General features: G+C 43.5%; 1 protein-coding gene across 3 annotated transcripts in view; it reads right to left on the reverse strand.

The window, feature by feature from the left end:
• The window catches only part of dnmt3bb.1 (DNA (cytosine-5-)-methyltransferase 3 beta, duplicate b.1), a 70,302-nt gene that overhangs the window by 13,019 nt on the left and 39,319 nt on the right, over positions 1-17,964 (reverse strand). For 2 of the 3 annotated variants that reach the window (XM_048241550.1, XM_048241552.1), the window contains exons 7-21: positions 16,840-16,998; positions 16,477-16,584; positions 12,112-12,253; positions 8,909-9,031; positions 8,757-8,801; positions 8,574-8,653; positions 6,329-6,441; positions 5,800-5,983; positions 5,303-5,387; positions 4,608-4,753; positions 2,413-2,503; positions 2,028-2,176; positions 1,722-1,807; positions 1,436-1,520; positions 964-1,082 (exon numbers count right to left, since the gene is read on the reverse strand). In XM_048241550.1, the coding sequence (XP_048097507.1) occupies positions 964-1,082; positions 1,436-1,520; positions 1,722-1,807; positions 2,028-2,176; positions 2,413-2,503; positions 4,608-4,753; positions 5,303-5,387; positions 5,800-5,983; positions 6,329-6,441; positions 8,574-8,653; positions 8,757-8,801; positions 8,909-9,031; positions 12,112-12,253; positions 16,477-16,584; positions 16,840-16,998 (1,715 nt within the window). The remainder of the gene's footprint in view (positions 1-963; positions 1,083-1,435; positions 1,521-1,721; positions 1,808-2,027; positions 2,177-2,412; positions 2,504-4,607; positions 4,754-5,302; positions 5,388-5,799; positions 5,984-6,328; positions 6,442-8,573; positions 8,654-8,756; positions 8,802-8,908; positions 9,032-12,111; positions 12,254-16,476; positions 16,585-16,839; positions 16,999-17,964) is intronic. The other variant, XM_048241551.1, reaches the window with a different exon arrangement.

Raw genomic sequence — 17,964 nt, forward strand, 5'->3', positions numbered from 1 at the left:
GATGCCGTTGTACATTTTCCCGATATAGCACGGCTGAGACCATATTTCGTTCTATATTAATGCGTTTAAAATGCATGACGGTTAAAATTCAAAGTTGCTGAGCAACAATTCCGATAAGAACCTACTAGCGGTGGAACTATTCTATGGGGACTCCGCGGAAGAATGGACATTTGTAGATAAAATAGCTTTTAAATTTCATGATTATTTGTTTATTATCATATTTTTAATGTCCTATATGTGGTAGCCGTTTTATAAACGCAATGAGCCCCTTGAGGCCATTCTATATCGTGAATATAGCACAGCTGAGGGTTGTTTAATGGCACCCAGCTTTGCTTCGCTTGCTTTGTGCCTAACAACACCCCCCAGCTGTGCTATATTCATGATATAGAACGGCCTCTCGGGGCTTATTGATTAATTAATTTCATAATCCTGTTGTCTGAGTTTAACAAAATGGCCAATCATTTCCCAACTTAAAGATGACTGATGGGATATTTCTCAACGTCTTTCTCAACTTCAACTTCTTAACTTCCTGTCATTTATGGTCCCAAAACCATACCAGCAGGTTTGAGGAAGTGGGTTTGAGCATTACATGCGAATTGGCAAATTTACAGTTTATTTTAATTCTTGGTCCTGTATATTTGTCCAGAATAGCTACATTAAAGTGATTAAAAGCGAATCATGGGCTTGTTTAGTGAACAAGATTGAACAAACCAATAAAATAGAGGTAGAGTTGGTTCTTGCAGAATTTGTGTGTTAATTCACAACAGCACTTGTACCCGTAAGTTGTTACGAGCAGGAAGTTGCAAATGGAACGTCCCTTGAAGTCGTCTTCCTTCTTGTCAGCTTGTTAGAACCGTGAACCCGAGTTTGCATTTCCAAGATGGCTGCACTCATTACGTGTGTGTGCATGTGTGATGGCATGTGTGCTGGGCTGGTGTGTGTGTGCTGGCATGTGTGCCTCACCTTTCCAGCTCGGTACACCACAAGATGTCCTCCTTCCCGTTCATCAGGACAGGGAAATGCTGGTCCTTGCCTTGCTTGATGGAGTTAGAGCGGGTGGTGATGGTGCGCACCTTCCCAAACTACACAGAGGAGGGCAGAGAGAAGTGGTCAGATCCATAAGTCAACAACAAACAGAAACAAACAATGTACTCGCACAACTTCGCTTCCTGTAATTTTGTAGGTGGGATTTAAAAAAAAAAAAAAACCAGCTTCCTTAGTAAACGATTCAACGATTCCTTAGTAAATTTCTGACCTATAGCTGGCATTAATAGGCTGCTATTTTTGACGTATCTTTCAACATATCTTTTGACACATCTGCTGATACTGTTGTCTTTGCCCCTATCATTCCCCCATCTTGCATGTATATGCATGACAGCAGCCCAGCATTCGGGGGTTCTTGGCAGGGGCTGTTTTTTCTTTACCGGTCTTTTACCTTTGCAACTCTCCCGTGCTCCAGACAGTCTTGCAGCTCCAGTTTGTCCATGCCGGAGGCACAGCGGGGCCTGAACAATGGAAAACTTCATTGGGTTAATCTCTACGGTATGAATCTGCAGGGCACTCACTTGGGAGTTATTAGTTTGGGAGTTATTAGTTTTGGAATTATTATTATGTTTGGCATGATGAGTAGTCTAATCAGTCAAGGGGAGGGAGGATGGCTCTGGTGAAAAGCAGTCAGATGTCAGTGTCAAATGCAGTATGTATGACTGGGATCCACATACCTGTTCATGCCAGGTAGATTTCCCCAGAAGTAACGTGCCCTGTGAGCAGCAGACACCTCAATGGCATCAATCATCACTGGATTACACTGTAGACACAAACACAGACACACACACAGACACACACACAGACACACACACAGACAGACACACACAGACAGACACACACACATACACGGGAGAGGACATACAATGTATTGCAATTGCCTTGGTTAATTTTCCCACTTTGACCATAAAAAAAACAAGTAAATTTGGTTGGACAGAACACATCCAGTATACTCTGTTTATAAGTTAATGAGAGTGACAAACCTCTAAGAAGCGGGAGATGTCCCTCTTGTCGTTAACCCCCATGGCAACCACGTTCTCAAACATCCAGAAAAAGGGCCGGTCCTCGCCGTCTTTGGGCTTTGCTTCACTCAGGAGGCGGTAGAACTCAAAGAATAGCCGGCCAGTGCCCTCTGCAGAAGAACACCACACAATAGGAGAATTCTGTTTAAAACCAAAACCTCAGAGAATAACAGTGATTAATAAAAGAGTTTTTAAAAAGTCAAACATTTAAGGAATCTTTTTTTTCATGGATGCTAGAGGCAATTGAATAAGGTGCATTAATGGTAATTGCTAATAGAAAAATTTTCTCAGCAAATGAAGCCTTATTTGACACACTTTGACACAATAGTAGAGTCACAGCAATTACCGTAGAGGCCTTTTCTTGCTGGGTTGACAATGGAGAGGTCATTGCATGGACTTCCACCAATGACCAGGTCAAATGGGCCCCACTCGGCAATCTAGGGAACACAACAGTGCCATCTAGTGTCAGTTACAGTATACTGCGTGTTCTTGAATGTAGTTTGTTTAATGATTGAGCATAGTAGGAGTCCAGCTTTGAACAATGCTTAATGTCTTTTGACATTAATCACACCCCGCAGATATAGATGTTGTGCTTCACTGAGAATTCATGATGCATACAATAAGCACATAGCTACAGGTTAAACATACATACATACAGCATGCAGAATTATTGCACAATTACATGCCAATACACAAACTGTACACAAACATTCATACCGTCACTATGTCAGAGCCCAGTACGCGCGCGCGCACACACACACACACACACACACACACACACACAACCATCATCATTTCCACCTGTGCCCCTTCAGCCCCCCCATCCCATCCGCCCACAACAAAAGCTCCTTTTCCGCCTGAGGGGGAAGAAAGGAGAGGCACTGAGCTCCAGGCACCCCTGTGCTAGAACATCACATCACACCCCCCCCCCCACCCCACACACACACATCCAGCCCATCTCCCTCCCTTCCTCACTCTTCACAGCCCAGAAGGGGGTGGGGGGAGCAAATGGAGGACAGGGGTGTGTGTGTGTGTGTGTGTGTGTGTGTGTGTGTGTGTGTGTGTGTGTGTGTGTGTGTGTGTGCGCAGGGGCCTCTGATTTGAAGAGGTAGCTAGCATCCAAGCCCCCCTACCTCCAGCCCCTCTTTCTCAGTCCCCTTTCAGGCCCCACACAAAGGCTGAATGGCTGAGTGAGTCCTGGGGATTTACCCTACCCTAGCCTCCACCCCGTGCTCTAGCTCCTCAATATCGTCACTCGCCGACACTAAAGCAAACCTACAGCTGGAGATGGAGCACTGGGGTTGGGGCAGAGACTAATGTTGCCTGCCATTTGTACTTGTAAGTCGTTTTACCCAGATGTTTTTTCCCCAGTTAAGAGCAGGAAGTTGCAAATGGAATGTCCCCAGAAATCAGATTTCTTTTGTCAGCTCGTTTGAACCCCAAGTACCCTGAGTTTGAATATCTAAGATGGCTGCGTCCATTAACAGTAAATTAAATAACCATAAACTGTTTATGGTTATGGTTATGGAATTTAGCAGACGCTTTTGTCCAAAGTTTATTCGCAGCTCTGTCCTATTTGTGTCTCATTAAATCTGTGGCATAAACAATAATGTTCAACCTCTACCTGTTGCTATGATATATGTTTGTGTAAAACACAATGCTAATGCTCCTTTACAAACTGGTAGTCAGATTTTACTCAGATGTGACATTCTCAGTCCACAGTTACCATTTAATAGAATAGCAGCTGGAGCTGGAGCACTGGGAGTTGGGGTGGGGAGCTGGAGCACTGGGGGTTGGGGTGGGGAGCTGGAGCACTGGGGGTTGGGGTGGGGAGCTGGAGCACTGGGGGTTGGGGATGGTCTGGTGCTGGTGCATTAGGACGGTGAGTATATCTGCCAGTGGTGTGCACGCATGTAGATTCCAGGGCATATTGCGAGTGTGTCGAGGTGTGAGTTCCAGCACAAGTGTGTGTGTATGTGTGTGTGTGCGTGTCTGTGTGCATGAGCACTGGGGCACAGTTGCAAAAGGCTGGAGACCGTGAGGGCGACCTGAAGTATTCACTCTTATCATCGTCTGTATGAACAGCCTAAAGCACCGCTGAGTAAATACACTAGTCTGGCGCTCTCTCCCTGTCTGTGTGTCTGTTTCAATGTGTGTGTGTGTGTGTGTGTGTGTGTGTGTGTGTGTGTGTTTAAACAATGAGACGCCTGGGCAGACATATAGGCACCAGTCGTCACTGGATCCTCCACACCTGACATAATGATGGAGTGGTTCTGCACATGTTCTAATCAGACATTTGGAGAGTGATAATGATTTACCTGAGCTATGCTAAACACAAGCCCCATAACAGACGTACGGACAGCAGTGTGAGTATTTTGCTAATTGTGTATTAGATCCTTTTGTGTATTCCCTTTCTTGGCCTTTTCCCATTCAGCCCGTGCTCTGTCGTTGATGATCACACATAGAATCACAGATTCTATGCATTCTGCATTCTGCATAAGGATTCCATTATGCAGCTCAGTATTGTGGGGCCTCACTTACGTCCTTCCTGGAGATGTTGCGCACATCGTGGACATATTGGATCTTTCCTTCATGGCGCACGGCGCCCACGGATATAGAGTCTTCACAGACCTCAGAGGCTATGTACATGTCCACCTTGAAGCCCAGGTCTCTCAGCACCAAATAGCCTGTTATGACAATGCAAAGACAGGGAAAGGCTTACATGGTGATGAGTCAGAGGTTATGTTCACACATGCACTTCCCAGGCACTTTCTTTTATTTCCTCCTCTACCTCCTTCTTTCACCATTTTCTTCTTTGACTACACTTCGACTAGTACTTCTGCTCTCTCATCCTCTGGTAATAGTATTAACATATTAACCTACTTAAGGTCTCCTCTGCATTTTTCTTGTTATTCCTCATTTTTTTAGTCACTTTGGATGAAAGATAAAAGAACTTTGAAATTATGCTTTGATAGGAATGTTTTTCTTTGGGGGTTGGTGGTGGTGGTGGGGGGGGGCATGCGGGTGAAAGGGAGAGCCTGAGATTCACAATGGCAGATAAAGGAACAGGTGAAGCAGGATTAGAAAAAACAACTTTTGAAAATGGTAGGAAAATATGCAGTAGGTGCCGCGAATTCACTGAACATACGCACGCACGCACACAAACACATGCACACACACACACACACACACGCATACCCACACACTGTAAATACAAGCTCAGAAACCTCTCTTACCTGTGGCAATTCCGTCAAAAAGAGACAGCACACGGATGGGGCGCCTCTGTTCTGCTGGGACTGCTGGGTAGATTTTGGGACTTTCCTAGAGCACACACGCACACAAACACACACAACAAGACATCAGTCGGGTATTCCAGAAAGCGGGTTTACTGGCTTAACTGGGTATGTTAACCCAGAATAAGCAGTAAACCTGGGTTTTCAGTTCCAAAATGGTCAGGCTATTTAAGTCACTATGGTAATATAGGCTCTGAACTTAATCTGGTAAGGGGTAGGTTTTGTTCAGGTTATCAGGTTATGTTTGGGTATTTAAGTGCACGTTCTGCAAGGCCGCTGCTTTGACACTTGTCACACAATGGCATTTCTTTTTGAGGAAGGTCTGATTGATATAGAAGCACAAATGGTTATGGTTATGGCATTCAAGACAACTCGAAGCCTACATAAGCCCACATAGCCTCTTTTAACATGAAAAAACCTCAGTAAGGGTCAGTACTCACAAACTCCTGTCCGTTGTCATTGACGAAGAACTCCTGCAGCTTGAGGCTCCAGTCGTGGCGCCGCTTGAGAACGCCATACTGCTGCAGTGGCTGGCACATGTAGCAGCGCCATGGGTCCAGGTCCCGCGCACTGTTAGCTGCGCCCGCACCCACCAGCATGTCCAGGCAATCCACACAGAAACACCTGCGGCGGAACAGACACAATCAGTCTTACACAGGGTTATTACTATTTATTTATTTGGCTGACACTTTCATCCAGGGCCAGTCTCTCTGGAGCAATTTAGGGTTAAGTGCCTTGCTCAAACCCACAACATTTTTGTTTATCTACACTACTGATGCAAGGACTTTTTCCTGCACTAAATTCATGATGGGACTGCAGAGAAGTTGCTGGATCAGACTCCTGTTATTATATATGGTTACAATATTCAGTTCATCACATTTTTAGTACAGCACTCTCCCTAGACAAGAATGTTATTGTGGCGATAGAGCCGGGAAAACAGGTCCATGATTGGAGGGGAAGTGGCATCACCTGCAGCAGTTGGCGTTTCCACAGAGCAGAACCTCCCTGCCTCCGCAACACACTGTACAATAAGACTGATAGCCGTCGTCATCGTACATGTAGGACATCTCCAGGTACACATCCTGATAGCACACAAAACACAGCATGACAGAGATGAGGATGGACATTATAACCTAAATACTGTTTTATATATATACATATATATATATACGTATACTGTACATACGGTATACATACATACATAGTGGTCTAAATCAACAACAAAGAATTTAGACACAAAGAACAGAAATCTTTGAAAACAATCTACTGTAGAAATGGAAATAACCTATAGTTGTCAACTTGAGTCTAACAAATCCAGTACATCCAGCAGAAAGTCACACATTCCAGTAGAGATAAGTCATTGTGCATGCTGGCTGGAAGCTAAAGTTTCAAGCAACGTCCTCTGAGCTTTTTCACACAAAACCAAACACGGTGTCTCATTTTGCACACAGTAATAACTCAACTCAATGACAACCTGTGAAAAAAATGATGAAATTTTTGATCTGCCTGAATGTTGACATCATACAAATAGATCTCCAGAGAGGATGTGGTAATGTGCTAATGACTCCTCACAAGGCAGCAGGGCTTGAAAACGAAATTATTTTTCAAACGTTCCGTTCCGAACGGTTCAGGTAGGCCTATGTTTAACGTTTTCGTTCTTGCATGCGTTCCGCCACCAACATATCGGTCCTGAACCGGTTCGGAACGCAAAATATTGTTCGTTCTTAAAGTTCCGGCAGTGTTTGGCGGGCCTATCAAGTCTATTTTTGTGGACTTTACCTGAGAATAGACGTAGGCTACTCATTATTTCCCCTTGATTTAGCCTATACCGTAGCTATGCCCAAAAATAATAAATCACAGGCGGCATCCAAAAACATTCAGATGGGCTATCCATCCCATAGCTTATAGACTTACTGTAGGCCTAACCTATGCCTATAAATAATTTCTTATCAAAAATATTTCTGGATACGTGCTAAACTCCTTACCTGGTTATAGCCTAAGTTTTATCCATATGGAGATCTTCAAAGGCTTGTGCTATAATTCCAACCCTGTTTATAAACGAACCAGTCTGTTGCTGACAAGGCCTATCTCAAATTTCCCGTTTAACTCTTCTACATAGAATAGGCTATAATTGCGCAAACATTTCAAATCTCAACTTTAAAACGACAAGGCGGGACAGGCAAAATAGGCTATTCAATGCAGCATAGGCTACAAACAATTTCCAAATCAGTTTCAGTAGCCTACGCTACGAGCTGGCCTAAGATCCGGCGTGGCAGACGGATAGGTTACATTACAACAGCAAGACAAAATATACACATTTGGACCAAAGGTCCATTTATTCGCTTTTTTTTTTTTCAAACTGCAGAAATCAAATTATTAGGCTGTTATATAGAGAATCGAAAAAAAAAAAAAACGTTATTAACCGGTTTTGTGGATTTCAGAATAACGCTTTCTGTTCGGAACAGTTGAAGACCATTTTGTTTTCGTTTCCGTTTCTGCTCCTCGTAAAAATTCCGTAAAATTCCGTTCGTTTTCGGTTTTCGTTTTCGTTCCTTGAACCGGTTCGGAGCCCTGCAAGGCAGTCATGTTCAATCCTGCCCTAATGCAGAGTCATCCCTCCTTATAACACGTCACACTTCAGCTACATTAAACACACTACTCCAGAGATTATATATCTAATTGCAATATTTTTCACCCACAGCTGGTTTCTAAATTGTTCTAGATTGTTCTACTCTGGGCATAAAGGCCAGCGCCCACTGGCGGCAACATGTGCGTCTATGGATTTGACGCTTAAGAGATAAAACAATTTTCTAAACTTTGGTGTTGACGTGCGTCAGACGCCGCCAGTGAGTGTTGCACTTAACTGATCTGCCTTAAATGGAGACCCGTATTTGTCCACACTTAAGTGCTGATCCCAGCAGAATCATCTATGGTTATGGTCATGGTATTGGGCAGATGCCTTTATTAAAAGCAACTTACAGTATATGAACACTAAATTAGTAAAAAATAATAGTTTCCAATAAAGTTGAAAAGCCTACATTAAGCATAATAGTAATAACAATATTAACAACAATATCAAATAATAAATAATAAATTATAATAAATTCAGTAACAAGAAACATACAAATACAGACCATACCTCTGTAAGAGAATTAATTAATGAACTGTATCATCATTATTTGATTGAGAGCAGAGCAGGCTGCAGTGCCCTTACCTTGCATGCCTGGCACAGGCCTCCTTCAAAGAGCGGGTGAAAAGTTGCCACTCGCATTTTCCCACAGGACAGGCAAAAATCTGAGATGGAGGTAAATCGTTTTTTAATTGCTATCTCTGCACATGAGCACCAACAAAATGCTTAGAGATAATCACATGTTCGCACTTGATGCTCCTTACGTACCTTCGATGCTACCGGAATTCTTCAAGACTTCATGGACCATTTGCTCTGAAATGAAAACAGGAGGATAGGGTAAGCACATATGCACCTGAGAAAACACTTGAAAACCAATGACAACGGCACCGGCACTTCAGCAACTCGGATAACCTCCTGACCTCTGCTGTAGACGTCCTCCGTGCCCGTCTTGGTCTTGCACATGCTAATCCGTGGTCTCTTGGACGTGGGGAAGTAGTCGGACAGGCTGACGTCCAGCACATGAGAGGTGAGAGGACTGCTCTCTGGCTCAGATAGAGGAGAGAAGGGGAGAGAGTGAGAGACAGAGAGAGAGATTTGCAGCAAACTTGTGGGTGGTTTGTGGGAGACAAAGAGTTCACTAGAAAATATTGTCAGAAGTTTGCCAATGTTGGCTGCTAGAGGCAAACTTCCAGCAAAGTTCTGGCAACAATGAGAAGTTTGCCACTATGTGGCAAATGTGTTCGCCAGAAATTTGCCACCACATTTGCCAGTACACTTTCAGTGGATTTTTGGTAACAAACATAATTTGCATATGACATTGCTGCAAATTTGCTGCAACCTTGCCAAAAATTAACCGCAACTGTTTGCCTGAAACTTAATTTACATGTGAAAATATGACCTTGATGCAAATTTGCGGCAACTGTTTGCTACAAACCGGAAATTGCTGTAAGGGTACATTTCAGATGGCTTTAAAGATCCCAACTCCACAATCCCAGCAGTGATGACAGACTGTTTCCATTATGCTATATAAACCTTTTCAGAAGTTCAGCATTACGACCTACTTCAATACCCAAAATAGTAACTAACAAATAGCAGCAGACTACACATCTGTGAGGCACGTGCTGTGGTTTCACAGAATCACAGATCTCATAATTCAAAGATATGGGTTAGAGGTTAGAGAGTGATGACACTTTGCTATAATCTGCCTCTAACTTTCTGGTGGATCGTTGTGAAATAACTTAATATACTTATTAAGGTTTTAAATCAAAACAGGAACATTTTCCTGTACTTCATACAGATGTGCCTTGTCTTAGAGACAAGTACAGGGCCACCAAGGGAGAATGTGAGGACCAGTGGGGTATACTACGAAGCACGTTAGACATATCTAGGCTATCTAGACATATCGAGGCTTCACAAAGGGGTATAAGTTAAGTGATACTACGATAGCAATTATGTGATATATTTGTCAAACTAGGCTTTCAGCTCAGATCTGTGCGTGTTCTCGGTGTTGGGATGATGTTGGCCAATCGTGAAACGTGGAGATGCACAAGACCGCCTATATTAAAAAACAATTACTTCCGGATTTATGTGCGATAGCGTAATCTACACTGCGGTCATTTTTAGTGTCTAACCTATAACATCAAATAAATCGATTGTCATCAGTTTTTGAATGGTATGCACGTCCATAGTGGGATATTTGCACGCACAACACTATTAAAGGTGCCCTGCCACACAAAACCGTTTTTATTTGTATTTTTTGTTAACATGTTAGGTCCATATGTGTTTGTGCTATGTCGTGAATGTGAAAATAACAGCTACCTCCTCTGTCAGCTCTATCCACTGAAAAGAAATAAGCAGAGAAATTAAGCCAATTGCAAAAGCTCTTCAGATTGACGTGGAATTAATAAGCTCATTACTATTCATGAGCTCGCCCAGTTGAGACAGTTTTAGTAGGCCTATGCAAGGATGGCTTGTCAAGGGACTTGTGCGCTATGCAGGCTTGGAATTTCACCATTTTAGGGGCAAGGCCACTTGGCCTTCAGTTGGGCAAATTTGTGGGGGGCACAAAGGCCACATGTCAGGGCACCAAGGCCAAAGTTAACTATACAGTAGTAGGCTAAAAAAATGATCAAAATTGTATTTAGCCTATTCACAGCAGTAGACCTGCATCACTGTGTGAACCATTAAAAAAACATGAAACATGACATATTACATACAACTGTAAATCAGAGTTTCAGAACTTCAGACATTACCACAAAGTAATGAAATACGTGTGGCAGGGCATCTTTAAAGTGCATGCAATATCCAAAATGTTTGTAGAGGCGGAGCTCCACCTGTAAGATATATGACAGAATCCTACACGTGAGATAACTTCGTTTTTCAAGATAATTGATTGGTCAGTGGGCCGTAGCTTCACATGATTTGCGCTATAACTTAGCACATAACCTGCTCCCGACCAGGTTTGGCTGACAGCATAAGACACCATGGTGATTCAGCGTTGCTAAAACAGAGCCAATTTCGTGTTACAGCATACCCTGGCTTTGAGCGCAACAAACCTTGCTAACCCACTAATCGAGATTCATAGTATAGCCCACTGGTGACCCAGGAGCTATATTTGTTTTCACACCCACAGATGTTGGTGTGATGCCTGGTCTTGTAGAAATCACCATGGGGCAATGACATCCAATTACTAAAACATTCGGATGAGTTAATACATCATAAACTATTTTGCCTATTGAGAGAGAGAAAGGAAACTGAACTACCCTGGAGTTCAAGACAATTACTGAATGTAGCTTCTACCCGAAAGTGTTTGAGAATATAGTCTGTCAGCACTTGGCACTTGTCTTAGGATGGCTCGCTGGATGATTTGGCATTTACCTTTTGCTACCATTACCATTGCACCACCACATTCATTATCCTTCACTCCATCTGTCCTAATGCTGATGTCAAAGCAACTAAATTCAATAGCACATCAGTGTGAAGAGTCAGTAAGGCTATATCAGTTAGGCTATTTATGAACACTAAGGCGAGGATCACCAGCCGGCAGCAAGCGGCAGCAGCAAACGTAACGCAACGCTTAGACCATAATAAGTTTTATCTCGTTCCTAAGCAACACAAACGGTTTGTCAATTGAATACGCTCGCTTTGCGCTTTGAGAGTTAAACCAACTTCAATTACACCAGCGTTGCCACCGTTCCTCTGCTGAACCATAGAGAACAATAAGAAACCTGCCGCTTGCCGCTGGCTAATATGATCCCCGCCTAAAAGCCTCCGCCCAATGGTGCCGGCATCAGTGTGGCACACTCCACTTTGTTCGATTACATTAGATTGTATTGTTTTCAATTCAACCCCGCACACCAGAACTCTGCTTTTTTTTCTCTGCTTTTTTTTGTTGGTGCCTGTTAGGATAGGTTAGGTAGGGAAAGCACTGACTTATACGTACAAAATGTACACACACATGGCCTTTTCTAACCCTCAGCGCAGCAGTAAGTACTACTACATAGAATAGAATGACAGTTCAAGCGAAGTTAAGTCAAGGGAAGGAGAAGAGGGATCAACATCAGTTGTGCTTGTGACTTGTGACTTGTGCTTTGGTGACCCTGCTACTCTGACTCTGACTCACCAGAGTTTTCGGTGGGCTTGAGGCCCTCCAGGCCCTTGGGCAGGAAGCCCCCGTTGGCCCAGTCCAGCATAGGCTTCACCTGGTCCTCCGGGATGTCTGACTCACAGGGTGGGAAGGTCTTCTCTGCACGCGCGCTCGCCACCTGCCAGCCACAGTAGAGACAGACAGACGCAAACACACAAGGAAGGGGTGAGACACGATGAGATAAGACTGAGACAGTCTAGTGTGATAACAGAGTCTCAGCAACTGACAGGAAACAGACAACAGAATCTCAGTGACTGATAGGCATACAGACCACAGAATCTCACAGACTGACAGGCTTGGCTTCTAGACTGGCAGCTGAATGGTAAGTGAGACACTGGGAACTAACACAGGTTGAGAGAAGTAAAGTGCTGACCAGGTCTAAGCTATCAAACAAACACCTGCTAAGCTACAGGTGCTTCTCACATGATGAAAGCAAACAAGCAATATATGAACACATGAGACTGGGACAGAACCTTGAGGGTAAAACACTCAAGAACCAGGAAATGTGATGTGTCTGGGCATGGTTTTACCCCCCTGCAGTTGTCGTACAATTTGTACCGTTGGGGAATTCCTAGGACTCTCCCACGAAGTTCCTACTTACCAACTGTCACACGACACTCTCCCACAAGTCTCTCTCTCTCACACACACACATCTCTACTCATTCACAGACCATTTACCTGTTCATTCATTTACTCATAAACACACACACACACACATACACACACACACACACACACACACGCACACACACACACACACATACACACACACATATTCTCTCCCACATAAACATCAACTCATTTGCACACATACAAATTATCTCTCTCTCTCTCACACACACACACATATATGAAGCACCTGCTGCCAAGAGTAGCTATCTCATAACAGAGGACCTGCATTAGATCCCTGGGCAGGAGTGAGCAGTTGTTCTTGATTGCTTTTACCTGCTTAAGTAAACTAGTACCCACTTGGTCTTCATGACTACTTTCTTTGCACAGCAGAAGTCATCTCTTGCGAATGTGTTCACACATTTTCATTGGGTTCACACATTTCTCACACCCTTTTGCAAAACAGTTAACACAGGTGTCATTCAAAAGCCCCAAACTCTATTGGTTTTCCCATGCTAAACAAAGGGAAAACATCTTTTCACAGGTGGTATAGATTCCTTGCATAAGTCTGAATCTCTGATACACCTGTGTGAAACTGCTTTGCACAATTCTTCAATCAGCAATTATTCATTATACATAAGAGATGTCTGTTCTGTGTTGCTATTTGCAAGTATGGATCTAATGCACATTTAGACAAAGTACTGTATTGCCTATTTGGTGGAGAAAACAGTACAAAAGGTGTTTACTATAGGTCTATTTCGATGAAAATTGTAGTTCAATGAAATTTACAGTATCTTGCTAGGTGTTTGCTGTATGTCTTACATGTCAATGACAGTTACATTTTGGGAGGAATGAATACATTATTTTTTATTCAGTACATTTGGTCTTTTCACAGTTTTTTTTCTGAAACCAGAAAAATGAGAAAGTAATGGAACAGACTTCGCAAAAAAGCTCATTTTGAGAACTAGATTTTGCATTTTGTTGTCCAGTGTGTAATGATTGATTAAAGAGTGTTTTTGAATTGGCAACAAGTTGTAGTGTTTGAAGGCAAGATTTGCTTTTGCTGCATGTTTTAAGTGTTTTGAGAGAGTAACAGCCTTTTGCAAGCAAAATGTGTCATTTTGTCCAGAGTGCTTTTGTTCAGACACGGGTGTTAACTATTTTGAGAACGTGATGTCAGAGTTGACACAGGTATCACAACGATCGAGAAAAGCGTCATGTTTGTCTTGTGGTAATCACCAAACTTCCTCTGAAATACCAACAAACCTCTTCTCAGGAACTCTGGCATACACACACAGGGGCAGAGCTTGAGGGGGTGCGGGGGGTGTGGCATGCCCCCGGCCCGGGACCGGCTTGCTGTTTAAACCAGTGTTTCTCAAACTTTTTTTCTGGGGACCCACTCTTTAAAAATGACAGACTATCGCGACCCAACTCGTGACTGTGGTAGTTAACAAACTAAACTGAATGCGCCGCTCTGAACTTTCCTGCCAGGTTTATGACGCAAACCGCTACATCTCGGCTCTGGCATTGCCTAAACTCATCGTGTGGGAAATCAGGTTATCTGTCAATATTGGGTTTTGAAAGTAAGGGATATTTGCTCAGTAGGCTAATAGTAGGCTATATTTTGTAACATTTATAGAGAAACCGAGGGGAAGTTAAATTAGAAATTAGAATCGTTGGAAATTGAAAACACATACAAAAAAATATTCAGGGCTTTTAAAAAGAGATTCGGGGCTTGAGCCCCCGAAGCCACCCCCTCACTCCGCCAATGCAACCACCCAGCAGTAACTTCTGCATTCAGTGAGATTTGCACCGCCCTAATTTTACCGTCACCGTTGCAACCTCTGAGCGCTCATTCTCCAAGTTAAAGATCATTAAAAACCACTTGAGGAGCACAGTGGGACAGGAGACTGAGTGGACTTGCCATGTTGTCCATAGAGAATGAGAGAGCAAAGAAAATGGACATACACAGAGCATCGTGGACGAGTTCAGCGGGCTGGAGGCTCGTCGTATGCCCTTCAAATAGTGCTGCGTATTATTGTTGTTTTATTATTAGGGGTCATGTAGCCTAATGTTTTTGTTGTTGTTCTCTTGGTTACACATCATGTACGTTCGATGGACTTTGCTCTCCGTGGCGCTGACGCTTGTAAGGCCCGCTGTTGCGGGCATGTGTAGCCTTTTTTGGTCTAAAATTATGTTATGATGAGTTTAATAAAGGGCCCGGTCATGTGCCCCGCCCCCGCTCTGACTTGTTCCGCCACTGTACACACACACACATACACACACACATACACACACACACACACACACACACACACACACACACACACACACACACACACAAACACACACACAGGGCTCAAAATTAACTTTTTTTCTCAGTTTCCCGCAGCAGTCCCGCATTCTACTTGCTATGGACCCGCACTTAACCACCAGTTTCCCAAATTCAAGTTCTTGTTTTTTCCCCATTTTACATAATAAACATAGCATAATAATCAGTAGGATAACTTGCATCACTTAATTCACTCATTCTTGTCCACTATGTAAGTTCTGAACACTTACAGTAATTTATTAAACACTACTTTATGAACTGTAATCTCTCATCTGCTGTCTCTCCTACACAACTACGCTCATTTCCAGAGATTGCGCTATAGACTCATTGTCCATCATTTCTCTGAGGTTGCGCTAGACTTTCTTATTGTCCATCATTTTGATGGACAGGGTTGTAAACATTCCGTCAATAATCTATTTTCACGTGTCTTAAATTTCAATATCAGTTTACCATGATCTCATGACCACACATCTCAGTGAAAACAATCACCAGTATCTTAGGAAATTACCACGAAGCTGTCAGATACTCTCCGATATTCATTAGTTTTCTCAAGAATAGCCTATAGCTTAGAACTGCCACAGGGAAATTCTAATTTTGAGTTACCTTGCAACATTATCTTTTTGTCAAATCGCAGTTGCAGTATTTAGCTCAGCATGGCTTTGGTGACGTTTCGTCTGTCACTGACAGAAAAGAGAGGACTGCCATCTCGTTTTTTTTTAGAACACCAGTGTAACCTTACATCGTCAGTCAAAATTCACAATGTCATGAAAACAAATGTCATTTCCCAGCCTGCTTGCTAGTTAGGTAAGGAAAATCAGAAAGTGACCTATTACCGCCCATGCCCTATTTTCGCCCTTTTATGTGTAGGCCTGTGTCACATAATATTCATCGCTATAGAAACCAAGACAGCGGATTCCTATACTGTATTTGTACCAAAAACGACATTGTAGCCTACAGTGACTCGAAGAGCAGTAAACGGTGTTGCTGCGTGTAGGCTACAAAAGAGATCAGTTGGCTAATACTGCTTTTGCCAGCTTCCCGTTACGCAAGGTCAAACCTGTTGTATTTTCGCTGTTAATATTTTTTTTGTATTATTTTATTCAGACGAAAAAGAAACATTTAGATTCTCATGTGAACAGTTTAGGAAAAAAGTACCTATTTTGAATTTTGTTTTGACATTTTTTCTACTGTCCCACAGTTATCCCAGACATCTTTCTATTGTGTCCCGGGAGCAATTTTTATGGTCCCCAGGACATCGGGACACCGTTAATTTCTAGACCTGCACACACACACACACACAGACACACACACACACACACACAAACTCTGGTATCTCACACTGCCCATGACCTTGCACGCTACTAAATCAGCAGAGTAGTGGGAAGAGTATCCTCACTCACCTCGAGAGCCTGGAAGATGGCCCGGCGGTACGACGCCAGCTTGGTATAGGAGGATTGGTTGAAGTACTTGGGGAAAGCTGTGATGGCCTCAAGCTTATCAGCTGACACCTGAGAGGAACAGACAGCGATTAAGAGCCTCGTTTTATGTTCACTCTTCACTTATCTCGATGATTCAGGTGATAGGCCAAAAGAATACTTCAGTGTTATCCACCCCTTGACAACAACAGTAAAAGTTAATAAAAAATGGCTTGTGTTTTATTACCCATATTCTACCCATTATTGTTACATGTACAAAAATCTTTATACATCGCTGAATGGCAAAATAGAATTGCCAAAATGCTACTGTCTCTGATTTCACCTTACCTCTGAGAATTTGCCGTCCCCAAACCACTGCAGCCACCTCATGCCGTGGGTGGCCTGCCGTTTGCCTGTGGCACGCCAGGTCACCACAATGCCGGGCCACCAGGAGAAGCCTTTGATCTTCCCCCAGACAAGCTCCCCGATGCCAAAGCCTTTACTGTCCTGAGTGGGAGACAGGAGAGAACGAGGTGAAGGGGTGTCCAGACAGAGTGTGTTGGGTGGAAGGAAAGGCACAGCACGTCTCCTCCTGGCATCTTAGGGAGCCACACACAGCCAAGAGGACACTGAGAGGACACCCCACCAATAAAATCCATTGTTTACTGAATGCTTGTCAGCTGAAAATTTCAGTGCCGGTGAGCATGAGCAAGTGACAGAAAGTGTTGCCACACTCATTTCAGTGGCTATGTGCGGAGGCCTTCAGGGCTGGCTGGGTGGATGGAGCTTGCAGGAGCTTCTGGCTACCTGTGGATAGGGCTCTGTGTCTGGGGCTTGCAGCCAGGCTGCTCAGGGCCCAGGCGTGGAGAGGAAGCACAGACTTGTGTGACAGGAAGGGCTTGTGTTGCAGCTGCACTTGGAAGAGCAATGTCCAGGTGTTTGGTTTGGAATACTGTATGTTGCTCATATCCCATACTTATCCTTTTCTTCCTTCCTCTGGTAGTGAGTTCTGAAACTGCTCCTGGCACAGAGGACAGGCCAGCTGCCACCATGGCTAAGGTGTTGGGGGATTCTCAATTAGAATGTCGTGGACTGGATGTCATTGAAGTGCAGTGTGATGTGGTGTTTTGCAATTTCTATTTTCATGTCGCTGTCATTGTTCTGCTAAAAAGCACACTGAAAGGATCCAGTGTGGAAAGAGAATTCAATGCTACGTGACAATTGGATGCTTGCATGCAGTTAGTAGCCTCGTGAGACCATCCTGATCTCGCGAGCTTCAGGGTTTCACTCGCAGATCAGTCTGGCAACTTTACGTTAAAGAGAATTTGGAGCAGTTCACCAAACGAACGTCCAATCAGCGTTGGCTTTGAGGCGGGTTGAGGTGTGACGCAACGAACAACATGAGCATAGCTATCGCGCAAGTTTTATTCAAATTAGAAAGTATTCCTGGGTAAACTGTGAAGCTATGAGTCT

Source organism: Alosa alosa, chromosome 4 (assembly GCF_017589495.1).
Source record: "Alosa alosa isolate M-15738 ecotype Scorff River chromosome 4, AALO_Geno_1.1, whole genome shotgun sequence".
NCBI lineage: Eukaryota > Metazoa > Chordata > Actinopteri > Clupeiformes > Clupeidae > Alosa > Alosa alosa.